This window comes from Bos grunniens, chromosome 5 (genome assembly GCF_055505025.1).
Source record: "Bos grunniens cultivar Pamir isolate PY7600 chromosome 5, Bosgru_T2T1.0, whole genome shotgun sequence".
Lineage (NCBI taxonomy): Eukaryota > Metazoa > Chordata > Mammalia > Artiodactyla > Bovidae > Bos > Bos grunniens.
In genome coordinates, this window is record NC_141169.1 from 11,998,745 (window position 1) to 12,014,999 (window position 16,255).

General features: G+C 39.3%; 1 protein-coding gene and 1 pseudogene across 10 annotated transcripts in view; one reads left to right on the top strand and one right to left on the bottom strand.

The window, feature by feature from the left end:
• The window catches only part of PPFIA2 (PPFI scaffold protein A2), a 502,390-nt gene that overhangs the window by 386,763 nt on the left and 99,372 nt on the right, over positions 1-16,255 (bottom strand). For 8 of the 9 annotated variants that reach the window (XM_086398878.1, XM_086398877.1, XM_086398875.1 and 5 more), the window contains one exon: positions 12,017-12,070. The exons of the other annotated variant lie outside the window; for it this stretch is intronic. In XM_086398878.1, the coding sequence (XP_086255004.1) occupies positions 12,017-12,070 (54 nt within the window). The remainder of the gene's footprint in view (positions 1-12,016; positions 12,071-16,255) is intronic. 9 annotated transcript variants of the gene reach the window in all.
• On the top strand, positions 6,532-6,923 carry LOC147371326 (translation machinery-associated protein 7 pseudogene; annotated as a pseudogene). Its single transcript, XR_015163460.1, has one exon. The product of XR_015163460.1 is annotated as a translation machinery-associated protein 7 pseudogene (transcript).

Here is a 16,255-nt window from a genome sequence, read left to right on the forward strand (position 1 = left end):
TAACCAGTACAAATTCACTACCTACAACAAGCAGACCCTAACACTTTCCACTAATCCATCTATGGTTTGCATAGTTCTTCTGCAATCCACAAAGGCTAAATATATCTTCTCTATGTTCTTGAACTATCTTAACTCATCATCTCCCCACCACTGTCAGCTAATTAGCTCTTTTTTACAATGTGGGGAAAATAGAAGCCATTCAATGGAAACTATCTCAGCTTTATAAGAGCTCCCCGCCCCACCCCCACCCCCCCGCCAAAAAAAAATGTTTGCATCAGTTTCCATAATTTTTTCTACCCTTATTTCACATTTGAACTGATATTGCTCTTTCTATATAGCATGCCCTGGAGTCCATCTTACTCTGCTTCATCCAGTGACCTATTAATTTCTCTTGTCTCAAAAACTCTTTTCCCTCTCTATGAGCTTTCTATGGGCTTCAACACACTCAAATTTTCTCTCCTTAAAACAATTTCTCAAGCTCATCTCTAATGTTGGCTATTATTTCTTTTCACTTCCTTCATAATTAAACTCTTTGCAATTATTTCCTTAACAGCAGAATCCAATTCTTATCTTCCTATTGTTCAATTCAGTTCACTCGCTCAGTCGTGTCCAACTCGTTGGACCTCAAGAACTGCAGCACGCCAGGCCTCTGTCCATCACCAACTCCTGGAGTTCACCAAACTCATGTGCATTGAATCAGTGATGCCATCCAGCCATCCCCAGTCCTCCCCTTCTCCTCCTGCCCTCAATCTTTCCCAGCATCAGGGTCTTTTCAAATGAGTCAGCTCTTTGCATCAGAAGGCCAAAGTACTGGAGTTTAAGTTTCAACATCAGTCCTTCCAAAGAACACCCAGGACTGATCTTCTTTAGAATGGACTGGTTGGATCCCCTAGCAGTCCAAGGGACTCTCAAGAGTCTTCTCCAACACCAGAGTTTAAAAGCATCGATACTTTGGTGCTCAGCTTTCTTTATAGTCCAACTCTCACATTCATACATGACTACTGGAAAAACCATAGACTTGACTAGATGGACTTTTGTTGACAAAGTAATATCTCTGCTTTTTACTATGCTGTCTAGATTGGTCATAACTTTCAATCCAAGGGGTAAGCGTCTTTTAATTTCATGGCTGCAATCACCATCTGCAGTGACTCTGGAGCCCCCAAAATAAAGTCAGCCACTGTTTCCCCATCTATTTGCCATGAAATGATGGGACCAGATGCCATGATCTTCGTTTTCTGAATGTTGAGCTTTAAGCCAACTTTTTCACTCTCCTCTTTCACTTTCATCAAGAGTCTCTTTAGTTCTTCTTCACTTTCTGCCATAAGGGTGGTGTCATCTGCATATCTGAGGTTATTGATATTTCTCCCAGCAATCTTGATTCCAGCTTGTGCTTCTTCCAGCCCAGCATTTCTCATGATGTATTCTGCGTATAAGTTAAATAAGCAGGGTGACAATATACAGCCTTGACGTACTCCTTTTCCTATTTGGAACCAATCTGTTGTTCCATCGGAGAAGGCAATGGCACCCCACTCCAGTACTCTTGCCTGTTAAATCCCCTGGATGGAGGAGCCTGGTAGGCTGCAGTCCATGAGGTCGCTAAGAGTCGGACACGACTGAGTGACTTCACTTTCACTTTTCACTTTCATGCATTGGAGAAGGAAATGGCAACCCACTCCAGTGTTCTTGCCTGGAGAATCCCAGGGACAGGGGAGCCTGGTAGGAGGCCATCTATGGGGTCGCACAGAGTTGGACACGACTGAGGCAACTTAGTAGCAGCAGCAGCAGCAGCAGCTATTGTTCCATGTCCAGTTCTTCTTTTCTTTTTTTACTTTACAATATTTTATTTGTTTTGCCACACATTAACATGAATCTGCCATGGGTGTACATGTGTTCCCCATCCTGAACCCCCTTCCCACCTCCCTCCCGAAATCATCCCTCAGGGTCATCCCAGTGCACCAGCCCCAAGCATCCTATATCATGCACCAAACCTGGCCATGTCCAGTTCTAACTGTTGCTTCCTGACCTGCATATAGGCTTCTTAAGAGGCAGGTCAGGTGGTCTGGTATTCCCGTCTCTTTCAGAATTTTCCACAGTTTATTGTGATCCACACAGTCAAAGACTTTGGCATAGTCAATAAAGCAGAAATAGTTGTTTTTCTGGAACTCTCTTGCTTTTTCAATTATCCAGCAGATGTTGGCAATTTGATCTCTGGTTCCTCTGCCTTTTCTAAATCCAGCTTGAACATCTGGAAGTTCACAGTTCAGGTACTGTTGAAGCCTGGTTTGGAGAATTTTGAGCATTACTTTCTAGCGTGTGAGATGAGTGCAGTTGTTTGGTAGTTTGAGCATTCCTTGGCATTGCCTTTCTTTGGGATTGGAATGAAAACTGACCTTTTCCAGTCCTGTGGCAACTGCTGACTTACTGTCAGCCAAATTTGCTGGCATATTGAGCGTGGTATTTTCATAGCATCATCTTTTAGGATTTGAAACAGTTCAACTGGAATGCCATAACCTCCACTAGCTTTGTTCGTAGTGATGCTTTCGAGGGCCCACTTGACTTCACATCACAGGACGTCTGGCTCTAGGTGAGTGATCACACCATTGTGATTATCTGGGTCATAAAGATCTTTTTTGTACAGTTCTTCTGAGTATTCTTGCCACCTCTTCTTAATATCTTCTGCTTCTGTTAGGTCTGTACCATTTCTGTCCTTTATTGAGCCCATCTTTACATGAAATGTTCCTTTGGTATCTCTAATTTTCTTGAAATTATGAATTTTGAATTATGAAATCTTGAATTTTCTTGAAAAGATCTCTAGTCTTTCCCAGTCTATTGTTTTCCTCTATTTCTTTGCACTGATCACTGAGGAAGGCTTTCTTATCTCTCTTTGCTATTCTTTGGAACTCTGCATTGAGATACTTATATCTTTCCTTTTCTCCTTTGCTTTCCAGTTCTGTTCTTTTTACAGCTATTTGTAAGGCCTCCTCAGACACCCATATTGCCTTTTTGCATTTCTTTTTCTTGGGGATGGTCTTGATCCCTGTCTCCCGTACAATGTCAGGAACCTCCATCCATAGTTCATCAGGCACTCTGTCAGATCTAGTCCCTTAAAATCTATTTCTCACTTCCACTGTATAATCATAAGGGATTAGATTTAGGTCATACCTGAATGGTCAAGTGGTTTTCCCTACTTTCCTCAATTTAGGTCTGAATTTGGCAATAAGGAGTTCACGATCTGAGCCACAGTCAGCTCCCGGTCTTGTTTTTGCTGACTGTATAGAGCTTCTCTATCTTTGGCTGCAAAGAATATAATCAATCTGATTTTGGTGTTGACCATCTGGTGATGTCCATGTGTAGAGTCTTCTCTTGTGTTGTTGGAAGAGGGTATTTGCTATGACCAGTGCATTCTCTTGGCAAAACTCTATTAGCCTTTGCCCTGCTTCATTCTGTACTCCAAAGCCAAATTTGCCTGTTCCTCCAGGTGTTTCTTGACTTCCTACTTTTGCATTCCAGTCCTCTATAATGCAAAGGACATCTTTTCTTGACTTCCTACTTTTGCATTCCAGTCCTCTATAATGCAAAGGACATCTTTTTTGTGTGTTAGTTCTATAAGGTCTTATAGGTCTTCATAGAACCATTCAACTTCAGCTTCTTCAGTGTTACTGGTCGGGGCATAGACTGGATTACCGTGATATTGAATGGTTTGCCTTGGAAATGAACTAGATCCTACTTGAGTTACTCCACTATAATTACTCTCACCTAGAACACTTTTTCGGAGAAGGCATTGGCAACCCACTCCAGTATTCTTGCCTGGAAAATCCTATAGATGGAGGAGCCTGGTAGGTTGCAGTCCATGGGGTTGTGAAGAGTTGGACACGACTGAGTGACTTCACTTTCACTTTTCACTTTCATGCATTGGAGAAGGAAATGGCAACCCACTCCAGTGTTCTTGCCTGAAGGGGCAGTGGAGCCTGGTGGGCTGCTGTCTATGGGGTCACACAGAGTCGGACACGAATGCAGCGACTTAGCAGCAGCAGCAGCAGCAGCAGAACACCTTTCGGGCTCCCCTGGTGTCTCAGTAGTAAAGAATCCACCCACCGATGCAGGAGAAAGAGATTTGATTCCTGGGTCAGAAAGATCCCCTAGAAAAGGACATGGCAACCCACTTTAGTATTCTTGCTTGGGAAATCCTATGGACATCGGGGCCTAGCGGCTACAGTCTATGGGGTTAGACAAGAAGAGAAGAATAGTTGGACAAGATTTAGCAGCTAAATAGCAGACCACCCTTTATCCTCTTATTGCTAATTTTTAATGGGGCACTCTGTTTTTGAACTCTTTTTTTTTTTTTTTTCCCCCAGAGAGGTTCTTTTATTTATTTATTTTTTAATTTTTAAATTTTATTTTTTAACTTTACAATATTGTATTGGTTTTGCCATATATCAACATGACTCTGCCACAGGTATACATGTGTTCCCCATCCTGTACCCTCTCAACATCATGAATCTGCTAAAAATCCTTTTCGCCAGCCTCTTGTGACCTTGACATGCATAACTGCACATTTTTCTGGTATTCTTTCCTTGTAATCATCTCTGTTTTTTCTTTTTTTCTTCCTCTTACCTTTACTTTTCCTCTGACCTCTAAATACTTTTCTTACTCAGGGCTTTATTCTGAATTCTCTTATCTTCTCTTTAAGAATACATTTTTTAAGTACTGATGAACCTATCTGCAAGGAAGCAATGATGATATAGATGTAGAGAACATACTTGTGGACACAGTAGGGGAAGGAGACGATTGGACTTGAGAAAGAAGTACACATATACACTACCATGTGGAAAACGGACAACTCTTGAGAAGGGGCTGGGCTACATAACACAGGGAGCCCAGCCTGATACTCTGTGATGACCTAGAGGAGTGGGTCAGGGGGAGGGGAGGGAGGCTCGAGATGGAGGGGATAAATATATTATTATGACTGATTTGAATTGCTGTATGCTAGAAACCAAAACATCATTGTAAAGCAATTTTCCTCCAATTAAAAATAAATTTTAAAAAGATGAATTTTGGTTATTAGTTCAAAAAAAAAAAAGAATACATTTTTTGGAGAGATTTCATCAGCTCCAATATTTTGTCAACTATTTCACATGTTCTATTCTATTCAACTATTCTAACTTCTACATGTTCAAATCAGTGACTACAAATAATATCTGACCTTTAAATTCCAAAATCATTTATATATTCCCACCTCTGATACCTCAATTTAATGTATGAAAAACTGAACTCAGAATCCCCTCTCCAGAAATGCTCCACCCAGTAGGATTCTTGTCTCTATGTATGGTACCTTTATTCACTAAATTGCCAAATTAGAAAGTTCAAAATCTGCCTGAATGTTTCATTCTCATTCAGCCTGAAGTTTTATTCTCCTCCCTCCAACCAACCACCTATCCCTGTGTTCATCAAGTCCTTAATAGCTCATGAATCAGTTTATTCCCCTCCATTCTCACTGTCACTTGATAGGCTCAAACTAAAAATTTAATGTTTTAACAAAATAAAATGTTGACTTTCCCCTGAGATAGTGCCTCAATTAGTTTTATAATGTACTGGGACAAGACCAAAAAAAAAGTCACCATGATGATTTGTATCATCTGTCCTTGGGATGACAGTAAGAGCCTCTTTCAATGGCTTTCTTGCTTCAGCTTTTCTCTAAATCTCTCTTCAGTAGAGCCAGAAAATTGTTTCTAAAGGACAGAGCTGATTAAGTGACTCTCCTATTTAAAGACTTTCACGGGTCCTCATGTTCTTTAGTACAGAGCTCAATGTTTTTCCATGGAATTGCTTCCTCTTGCCCTGAGTTATCTTTTACCTTCTATCTCATCACCACCTACCATCCTCCAGCTTATTTCATACTCTGCTGCTGCTGCTGCTAAGTCACTTCAGTCATGTCTGACTCTGTGCGACCCCATAGATGGCAGCCCACCAGGCTCCCCCGTCCCTGGGATTCTCCAGGCAAGAACACTGGAGTGGGTTGCCATTTCCTTCTCCAATGCATGAAAGTGAAAAGTTAAAGTGAAGCCGCTCAGTCGTGTCCCACTCTTCACGACCCCATGGACTGCAGCCTACCAGGCTTCTCCGTCCATGGGATTTGCCAGGAAAGAGTACTGGAGTGGGGTTCCATTGCCCTAGCCACTCTATTTTTTAATTTTTCACTTACACATATAGTATTTCCTTATTTAAAATTCCATGCTTGACTTTTTTCAGTTGGAAAACTTCAACTCATTCTACAATTAGACTTTGTTTTCTTTTATTTGCCTTCTTTGATCCTCCAGCCACCTCTTACTCCCAACTTGGATTACATGATCGTCTTACTTACTTTCATTTCAACCTGTACTTACATTACATTGTAATTATTCTACCAACCTGTCTCTTTAACTATATTATAAGATGCTGAAAAAAGAAACTGTGAATTGCTTACCACAGTATTTCCAAAATCTAAGTAAACGTCTAGCACACAGCGTGCACTCGAATATACACTGAACCGCTTCCGGTGGCAGGGTCTGGGGAAGGGGCGGCAGGCACCATGTCGGGCCGTGAAGGTGGCAAGAAGAAGCCCCTGAAGCAGCCCAAGAAGGAAGCCAAGGAGATGGACGAGGAAGATAAGGCATTCAAGCAGAAGCAGAAAGAGGAGCAGAAGAAACTTGAGGAGCTAAAAGCAAAGGCCGCGGGGAAAGGCCCCCTGGCCACCGGTGGAATTAAGAAATCTGGCAAAAAGTAAGCTGTTCCTTGTGCCTGAGGCAATGATGACCCTTAGTTCCATTTCTATTTAAACACCTGGATTCCCTGCCGTAATATCTGTTGCCACCTATAGCTAGAATGAAGTGTTGTCTTGGAACCTATTGTACATTTAAGAATAAACTTTTGTAAGAAAAAAAAAATATACACTGAAATCTGACTAAACAAATAGGACATGAAAGTAAGTAATAAAGCAATAGAATGTTCAAGGTGAAAGAAATTAAATTAGATCACAATTCAAACTCACATTTTGCATTGCCTTATCTTTTGAAGCAAGTGATTAGAACATTGGTATTTTTTGAATAATCAAATTAAAATCAGTTTGGAAACTTTAAAATTTTAATGCTATTTACAATCTGAAAAATATATAACCTGATCTAAACAGCACCCTCAGGAAAATGAATTGGTTTTAAGTCCTGTGGCGTGTTTACTCAAATTACTAAGAACCATCAGGAAGACCATTAAAAAGAGAACAGAAAGTACAAAAATATGGAATGTACAATTCTGCTTCCACAGTGGGAAAAAAATTAATACAGATGGAGAATGTTCAGGACAGTGTGCATATCAAGCTAAGGATACAGATTAGATGGATAGTCACTTATTCACCATACTCTAGAAATAAAGAGAAGCAGTAGCATTTGAATAAAGGAAGCTTAGAAAAATTAAAACACTAAGTTGTGTAGGAAGCAAATGTATAGATCTTATTCCGCCAAGGTAACAAATAGAAAGAAACTAAGGGAGGAGCTGAATAGCCCCAGCAGCACTGCTGTTTAAGTCCTGGGTTAGGCAATGGCGTGGACTTAATTCAAACACTGGTCATAGCACTCTGAACTATCAGGACACTTTGACATTTGACCAGTGTGCTCAGAAATTTGTTTCACATAGTCTGTCTAGGGTTTCTCTCACATTATTCTTTATTAGATTTTGTCCATATTAATTCTTAAAAATAATCAGAAACAATAAGAAAGTGAATAGCCGGTTTATATCAGCATATAAATAGTAAGAGCATTTCTTAAACCAAATGACAAAGAGAAACTCCTCTCATTGTGTACGTTAGTCTGCTTAGCTCTGTATCACTAAACTTAACTTTTGTGGCCAAAGCTTAGCTACTAAATCTCCCCTGCAGACTTAGACGTACCGAGCTTTTGGGCCAAGGGGTGGCCAAAACCTCTGCCTCGTTGGCTCATGGGCTCAAAACAAGACAGAGATCTGTCATACTGCTGATTCTACATGGTCCTGCATAGCCTCAGCTCTCCAGATACAAGGTTCAGCTGGTGTAGCAGGTGAACCGTTTATGCTTTGTACCTGATTTTCAGCATCAAAATCCCCTTGGCCATCAGAAACCGAGTTGTTTAGACCTTACCCTTACCTTCCTATCGGCTGGCTTGAGGGCCTGACAATTTGATAATATGAGACATTCCTGACATCTAACATTTCACAAGTTTTTCACTTTTAATATTTAAAATTTAAAACAATATGGTGAAATGGTGTATTTAAAAAGCACTATTTAATTTAATAATGACATTTTAATGATCTATTTGTCTTCCCTTTATTTTATATGGGTGTGTCACTCAGTCATGTCTGACTGGGAGGAGGAAATGGCAACCCACTCCGGTATTCTTGCCTGGAGAATCCCAGGGATGGAGGAGCCTGGTGGGCTGCTGTCCATGGGGTCGCACAGAGTCGGACACGACTGAAGCAACTCAGCAGCAGCAGTAGCAGCAGCACATCTGACTCTCTGCAACCCCATGTACTGTAGCCTGCCAGGCTCCTCTATCCATGGAAATCTCCAGGCAAGAATACTGGAGTGGGTTGCCATTCCCTTCTCCAGGGGATCTTCCTGACCGAGGGATTGAATTTGGGTCTCCTGCATTGCAGGTAGATTCTTTACCATCTGAGCTATAACAGAAGCCCCAAGAATCCAGGAGTGGGTAGTCATTCCCTTCTTCAGGGGATTTTCCCAACCCAGGGATCAAACCTGGCTCTCCATGTTGCAGGCAGATTTTTTACTGTTAAGAAGTTTCCCTATGTCTATATGTGAATATATGCAATGTGCTTACACTAGAGGTTAATCTGTGGTCTAATTTTTGTGAATGAAAAATATATGCAGAATATAAAATATCTGATACAATTTTTCAAAGATAATTTTAAGTTAACATAATAGGCAATATTTTTCTCAATGATAGAAGACATTTTGTCTAAGATAATTATGTGGTTTAGAAAAATCTGTAAGTTCTATATGAAGCAACAATGGTTGTCCAGTTTATGAATTTAAAAACATACTTCCCAAAATTCTTTTCAGAAGAAAACCATTATAAAACATCTTGACTTGTTCCCTGAAAATAATGAATGAACCAGTCTCCTTTTCATTATTAGAATTACAACTGAGACTACTGAATTTTCAGAATACCTCCTTAACATTTAGAGTTAAAAATATCAATGCAAACTAAATTCCTAGAGTTACACAAATTTATTCTTACCAGATATGCAAATGTATAAACACATTTGCAAATTTGACAAAAACTTTTATATATGCTTGCTATATGAAAAAATGTAACATTCTCTTTTTCAATGCTTCAGAAATAATATTTATATCCATTCACAGAAAATTTTTCAAGCTTTAAATACACTCATACTTAAAGATGTATCTGGTATTTCTATTACACTGGTAAAGCTATTACTCCACAGCTATGCATTCCTGTGAGAGATCATTCATTCAACATTTTATATTACTCTGTTCAATGAGCAAAAATTATAAGACCTTGAATTTCTTACCAATGAAAATTTCAACACAGAATGGCTTTAGTAATACACGGTAAACATTTATTAAAAATACATAATTTTAGAAATGGATAATGAATAATAGTATTTAGAAAATCTATTATAAAGACCCTTTTTAAAGAAAGAAAAAAGTAATATGAAACTTCAAATGCACTTAGGTTATGTATGATTTAATCTGACTTTCAGTTTTCTACTCTGGGTGCAAAAACGGTATCTCAATTCAAAGTCTTAAATGACTGAAGCAACTGTAGACATTATTATCATTTCACCTTCATATCTGGACTACTTTTATAAGCTATATAGAATATTAAAAAGTGATTTTATTACATAGCTCTTGGTAATATGCTTTGGATATCTCTTTAACAGTGGGAAACAGTAAATATATGTACACTGTTAACACCCTAGATTGTCTAAGCTCTTAAATACAATGACATTTGTGTGATGAATTTCCACTCTACAAAATGTTATAAAATAAACACATCTTCATGGTAGGAGATGCCAAGAGAGAACCTCTGTCCTCATGATTTTATAAATTATGTCCAAAGAGAAGACAAACATGTAGTAGAAAACACAGACACATGTTCACTTCACTTTAGCACTTAGAAATGAAGTTGGTTAAGTTTGCCTTCAGGTCATCAACTTTCCTTTCTGTGACCTTTTGGCTACAGTGGCTTCTTTTAATAACGAGGCTTTAATGCTGGCTCAATCTTCCATGTTTTGAAATTTGCCTTCTTGAAAGGATGTGATTAACTTATTTTAACATGAAAATAGCAAGTAAGAGTTTTATGGCCACATGTAGAAGAGAGGTCTTTTGTTTATTTTTGAACAGGAGACAAATCCTCTTAAAACCAACTTATCTCTAATTGCAGAATTCTTTCAGGAATCAGTGAACAGTGAGGGGAGGTATTTTAAAGGGAATGGACTTATTCTTCTAATAAAAGGGGAATGCTATACACAAACATAATGCAAAGCAGCAGGGTGGAATTGCATCACAGAAGCAGGGACCTCCACTACTTGCTATGCTGCTGCTGCTGCTGCTGCTAAGTCGCTTCAGTCGTGTCCAGACTCTGTGCGACCCCATAGCCAGCAGCCCACCAGGCTCCCCTGTCCCTGGGATTCTCCAGGCAAGAACACTGGAGTGGGTTGCCATTTCCTTCTCCAATGCATGAAAGTGAAAAGTGAAAGTGAAGTCGCTCAGTCGTGTCCGACTCTTTGAGACCCCATGGACTGCAGCCCACCAGGCTCCTCCGTCCATGGGATTTTCCAGGCAAGAGTACTGGAGTGGGATGCCATTGCCTTCTCCAGAAAATGAGCAGCGAAGTAAACAATCAAATTGGAAGTGGATAGGACTGGCCAAAAATCCTGTCATAATATACTTGCTGGGCTGACTTACATTTCATCTTTTCTTATGCTTCAGTATAATAGGTTCAGGGACTAAATTTAAGCAGCTATCTGAAGAAAATACATTTTTCTTTCTGCATAAATTTAGACAATGAAACTAAAAGGACAGGAATGGACTAAAATACGTTGTGTAGCCTACTTTAGGAGGAATCTGATAAAGATTAGACAGCATCAGGAGATACATGAGAGTAAGACAGGAGAGAAAAAGCTACAATTAGCTTTCTTTAACACTTCAGTCATGTCTTAATTTAATTATGGACTTCAGGTAGATGCCTAGATGAAGTATAGCTGAAAATTGATAACACAGGATTGTGTTTCACATTAAACCTCACAGAGCTAAGAGAAAAGGAAGCAGTGATAAGAAAAAAAAAAATTATACATTGGCTATCTGTTGAAATACACTGAATTTTATCACTTGAGATAGTGCCATGAACTTGTTTGTGCCTGAAGCGTGAAATCACAGGAATGTTACTTTACTGAATGTTTTCTGAGATCAGACATCACAGAAAAGACTACAGTGTTCCAATACCAGACTATTAATCTCTTGTTATTGTCTAAAAATAATACTCTTCTAAAATTTTCATGCATTTCCTGGGTAAAGTAGGAAAGAAATGATATCAAGAATCAACACTGTGAAAAAAATGGCCTGAAAAAAATTGTGTTTTTTTCCATCAGTAACAAGAAAGTATATTGCAACCAAAATCATACACTTATTTGAAACAATAAACTCTCAAGTTCCAAAATGTTGTAACTGATGTTGTAGCGCATTAGTAGGATGCAAAGTGTTTATACGTTCTGATGAAGCTTTCATTCTTATTTTTAGAGTCAATATAGGGATGAATTTTATGAATTATTAAAACTTTTTAAAAGACCATATGATACCTCGAAGCAAGTTCACATTTTTATATTAGTTATTGCAATAGCTATAAAGTTTGTAAAGAACCTATTCGAAAAAGTTACCTGTACAACCACTTGTATACAAGTAATCCTGATGATCTGGTATGTACATAATTCAATTTGTCAATAGTTAAATTTAATGAAGAATCTAACTTACCGGTGGATCAGCCCCCTTAGAACCAGTCAGCCCTCCTGTTAGGGATTCGATATCCTGAAAAGGGGAGAGGTGTTGATTGTAAAATGCTACTGAACAGCAAGGAGAATTTCCCAGTCCCACAGTGCACTATATTTTTTAGCTACAAAATGAGGGCACTCAACTACATTTTTGTTTTGTCTTGAGATAATTTTGCTTATGGTAAAGCTATGCCAATTGTTGTTATCTAAAGATCTAGATATTTTCTGTACAATCTGTAAATAGAAAAAAAAATACAAACATTAATTATTCTTTAAATATGCAAAGAAAATGGCCCTAGGTTAGAAAGCAGATGTTTCGTCCTCTAAGAAGCTGAAGTGAGGGTGGAACTGAATAAAGAAAATTGAATGAAATTGCAATTTATCACATTATTTGCAAGAATATTGAACCTATGGAAAAATGCTCAAACTACAAAAAAATCGAATTATCTACAGTTCACTCAATTACTATACATGTTCAGTCACTAAGTCGTGCCTGACTCTTTGTGACCCCAAGGACTACAGCTCACCAGGCTCCTCTGTCCATGTGATTTTTCCAGGCAAGAATACTGGAGTGGGTGGCCATTTCCTTCTGCAATTACTACATATAGAAGATGAAAATTTAAACAGATCTGGACAGATTAGCTATTCTTTCACAAGGACTGATTTCGAATCTTAAATTGGTAGACACAGTAGATCATGCCTAAGTAAAATTTACAATTGACAAAGATACCACAAATGAAGAAATGGGTGATGCTGTGACGGACTAGAAAGCAAGTGCCCTGTTTTAGGGACAACTGCAGCTCTTTCTTATCAGTTGTATGGCTTTGGTTCCAGGGTTACTAATCATGATCTTTTCCAAAGAAGCTAGAATTGTAGATTTTTAAGTAAAATCTCTCGGGATGTTAACGTTTGCAGCTTTTAATTTTTAAACCAGCCCCCTCTCCTCCCAAATAAAAAAAGAAAAAAGAAAACAAACAGTCTGCTCAGAGGTAGCAGAAAGAAGTTTAGGGTTACATAAGCAAATCGCACTTTTTGCTAAAATGTTTCTTTCTTGAGACTCTGGTCACTTCTTATCTGTTTGCCTCTAGTTGAATGCATAGGTTTGAGGAATCTGGGGAAGTAGTTGCAGCTAGAAATCGGAGATGAAAGAAAGGCAACTGAGTAAAGACAGAAGGCAAAGAAATTTAAATATCTATGATCAGAGAATCAGCCAAACACCTGGATGTCATTAAGAATGCTTCTAATTCTCACTGTCTTGAGAAAAATTAATCAACAAGAGAATTCTGAAGATGCATGGAAAAGGCATTGTTATTCAAGATTTTTAACATGCTGAATGAAAGCAAATTATGAATTCATGGCTTTAAAGAGAATACAGATGTATTCTTTTACTCTTCTAATTAAAAAACAATTTTTGAGCTTATATTCTACTTTGAGTGAAGTTGAGACAGTTTCCTACTTGCACAGAAACCCAAGTTAAACACAGCTTACCCATCACTTGATGCCAAGAAAATTTTCAGTTGTGAACAAGAGAAGCATGTGTAAATGCATTTATCTTGTAAAATTAATAGATGAAATAAGCAAATCCCTTGAGAAACTCTGAAAATAGTTGAAAGGGAGTCAGTCTTTTAGATGGTTGTTGAATATTTCATCTGCCAAATATAACTTAAATCTTTTATAAATGTGTCTATTTTGTTTTTACATGTCTTCATAAACACATAACAAAAAGGGAGACACTAGAAAGTAAAAACATTAATTTTATAGATAATTTTAAAATTTGCTATTGCAATAATGCTATTTGATTAAAACATTCAAATCAAACTTTGATTTTTTTTAGGTTATGGAATTTAGATTTAATAGCTAATAAAATAATTACTACTTACTGAACATTTACTACATGCAGATACTCTTTAAATGCTTTGTATACATTATAAACAGTCTTATAAAATATCTCTCACCCTACTCTTGGCCTTTCTAGGGGTGTGGAAAGCTGACACAATGGTGACTGTTCATGCTGTATATGTAATGTACTCTTTCAGTCCCTTTGGACTCATTGTCTCCTCAGTCAAATCTACAGAAATGTGGAAAGCTAACCTGGCACCTGCCATGTGCTGCTCAGGGATGGCTTGCTGCTTAACATCAGCATGACATAGCCTCTTTTATATGGATTGTTATCTGCTATTGCTGCTGCTGCTAAGTCACTTCAGTCATATCTGATTCTGTGCAACCCCATAGACAGCAGCCCACCAGGCTCCCCTGTCCCTGGGATTCTCCAGGCAAGAACACTGGAGTGGGTTGCCATTTCCTTCTCCAATGCATGAAAGTGAAAAGTCAAAGTAATGACATCTAACTGGGTGAATCAATGGTCAGTGTTCCATCATCATTTTTCTTGATCTGTAAGCCACATTTGACACAGCTAACCACTTTGAAATACTTTTTTTTCCCTTAGTTTATTCAGTACCATGGCTTTTATTCTCATAGATTTACACTACCTACTCCAATTTCTGCTTGGGTATATTACAGTCATCTAACACTTAACACTGCAAAATTAAACTTGATTTTCACCTCAACGCCTCCCTCAAAGTAGGTTTCTGTTCCAGTACTGTCCATCTTGACATCACCATTTATCAGATTTGTCAGGTCCAAATCCATCAGCAAATCCTGCCAATTCTATGTTTAAAATATGGCTGCTGCTGCTGCTACTGCTAAGTCACTTCAGTTGTGTCCAACTCTGTGTGACCCCATAGATGGTAGCCCCCCAGGCTCCCTGATCCCTGGGATTCTCCAGGCAAGAACACTGGAGTGGGTTGCCATTTCCTTCTCCAATGCATGAAAGTGAAATGTGAAAGGGAAGTCGCTCAGTCGTGTCCAACTCTTAGCAACACCATGGACTGTAGCCCACCAGACTTCTCCATCCATGGTATTTTCCAGGCAAGAGTACTGGAGTGGGGTGCCATTGCCTTCTCTGAAAATATGGCTGCTGCTGCTGCTAAATGGCTTCAGTCGTATCCGACTCTGTGCGACCCCAGAGACAGCGCCCCACCAGGCTCCCCCGTCCCTGGGATTCTCCAGGCAAGAACACTGGAGTGGGTTGCCATTTCCTTCTCCAATGCATGAAAGTGAAAAGAGAAAGTGAATTCGCTCAGTCGTGTCCAACTCTTCGAGACCCCATGGACTGCAGCCAACCAGGCTCCTCCGTCCATGGGATTTTCCAGGCAAGAGTACTGGAGTGGGGTGCCTAGGAGTAGACTATTTCTTATTACCTCCATTGCTGTTGTTGTTAAATCTCTAAGTCATGTCTGACTCTTTGCAACCCCATGGACTGTAGCCTGCCAGGCTCCTCTCTCCATGGAATTCTCCAGGCAAGAATACTGGAGTGAGTTACCATTTCCTTCTCCGGGGGATCTCTCCGAACAAGGTATTGAGCCCACATCTTCTGCATTGCAGGCAGATTCTAAAGAATCACTGAGCCACCGACGAAGCCCTGCCATCTATGTTGCTACCATCCTAACCCCTTGGACCGTATCAACAATATCCTCCCTTGGGCTAAAGAATTATTTTCCTAACTGTTGTCCATTCATGGGTCCTTCTTTCTGCATATATTCTCCACACACAGTCAGAACTATCCATTTAAAATGAAGGTTAGGTCAGACTACTCCCATGATCCAAACCCCTCCATGGTTTCCCATTAATCTTAGAATAAAATTCAAACTTAGTACTATGGTATGCAAGCCCCTGATGATCTGGTTTTGGCTGTCCCACTGATCTTGTCTTTTGCCATCATCCCTCTCTCTCATGCCACCCAGCCACACTGGCTTCACTGCTGCTTGAAAAACAACCCAAATACAATTGACTGTCTGAATCAGTGAAGGTGCCACCCAAAAGCAACAGGCAAACTCAAAAGCAAGATGCTTAATCCGAGGGTATTTTACAGAGATATGGATGGTTTAATGGATCCAGTGCGATGGTGAAGCATGGAGACTGGCAGGAAGCCATAACCACTCTAAGCCCAAAGGAGTTTGGTGACAGAACAGAGTTGTCTGGAGTTCAGCAAGGGAGGATCACCACTCACCAGCCTCTAGAGCAGTTTGCCATACAGTGGGAGCTCAAGAAGTACTTTGTAGATGAATGACTGAATGGATAAATCAGGTAATACAATTTATACTTAAAAAAGGCAAGTCTCAGAGGATGTAATTGAAGTATTTCTCATTGTTGTATAAATGTA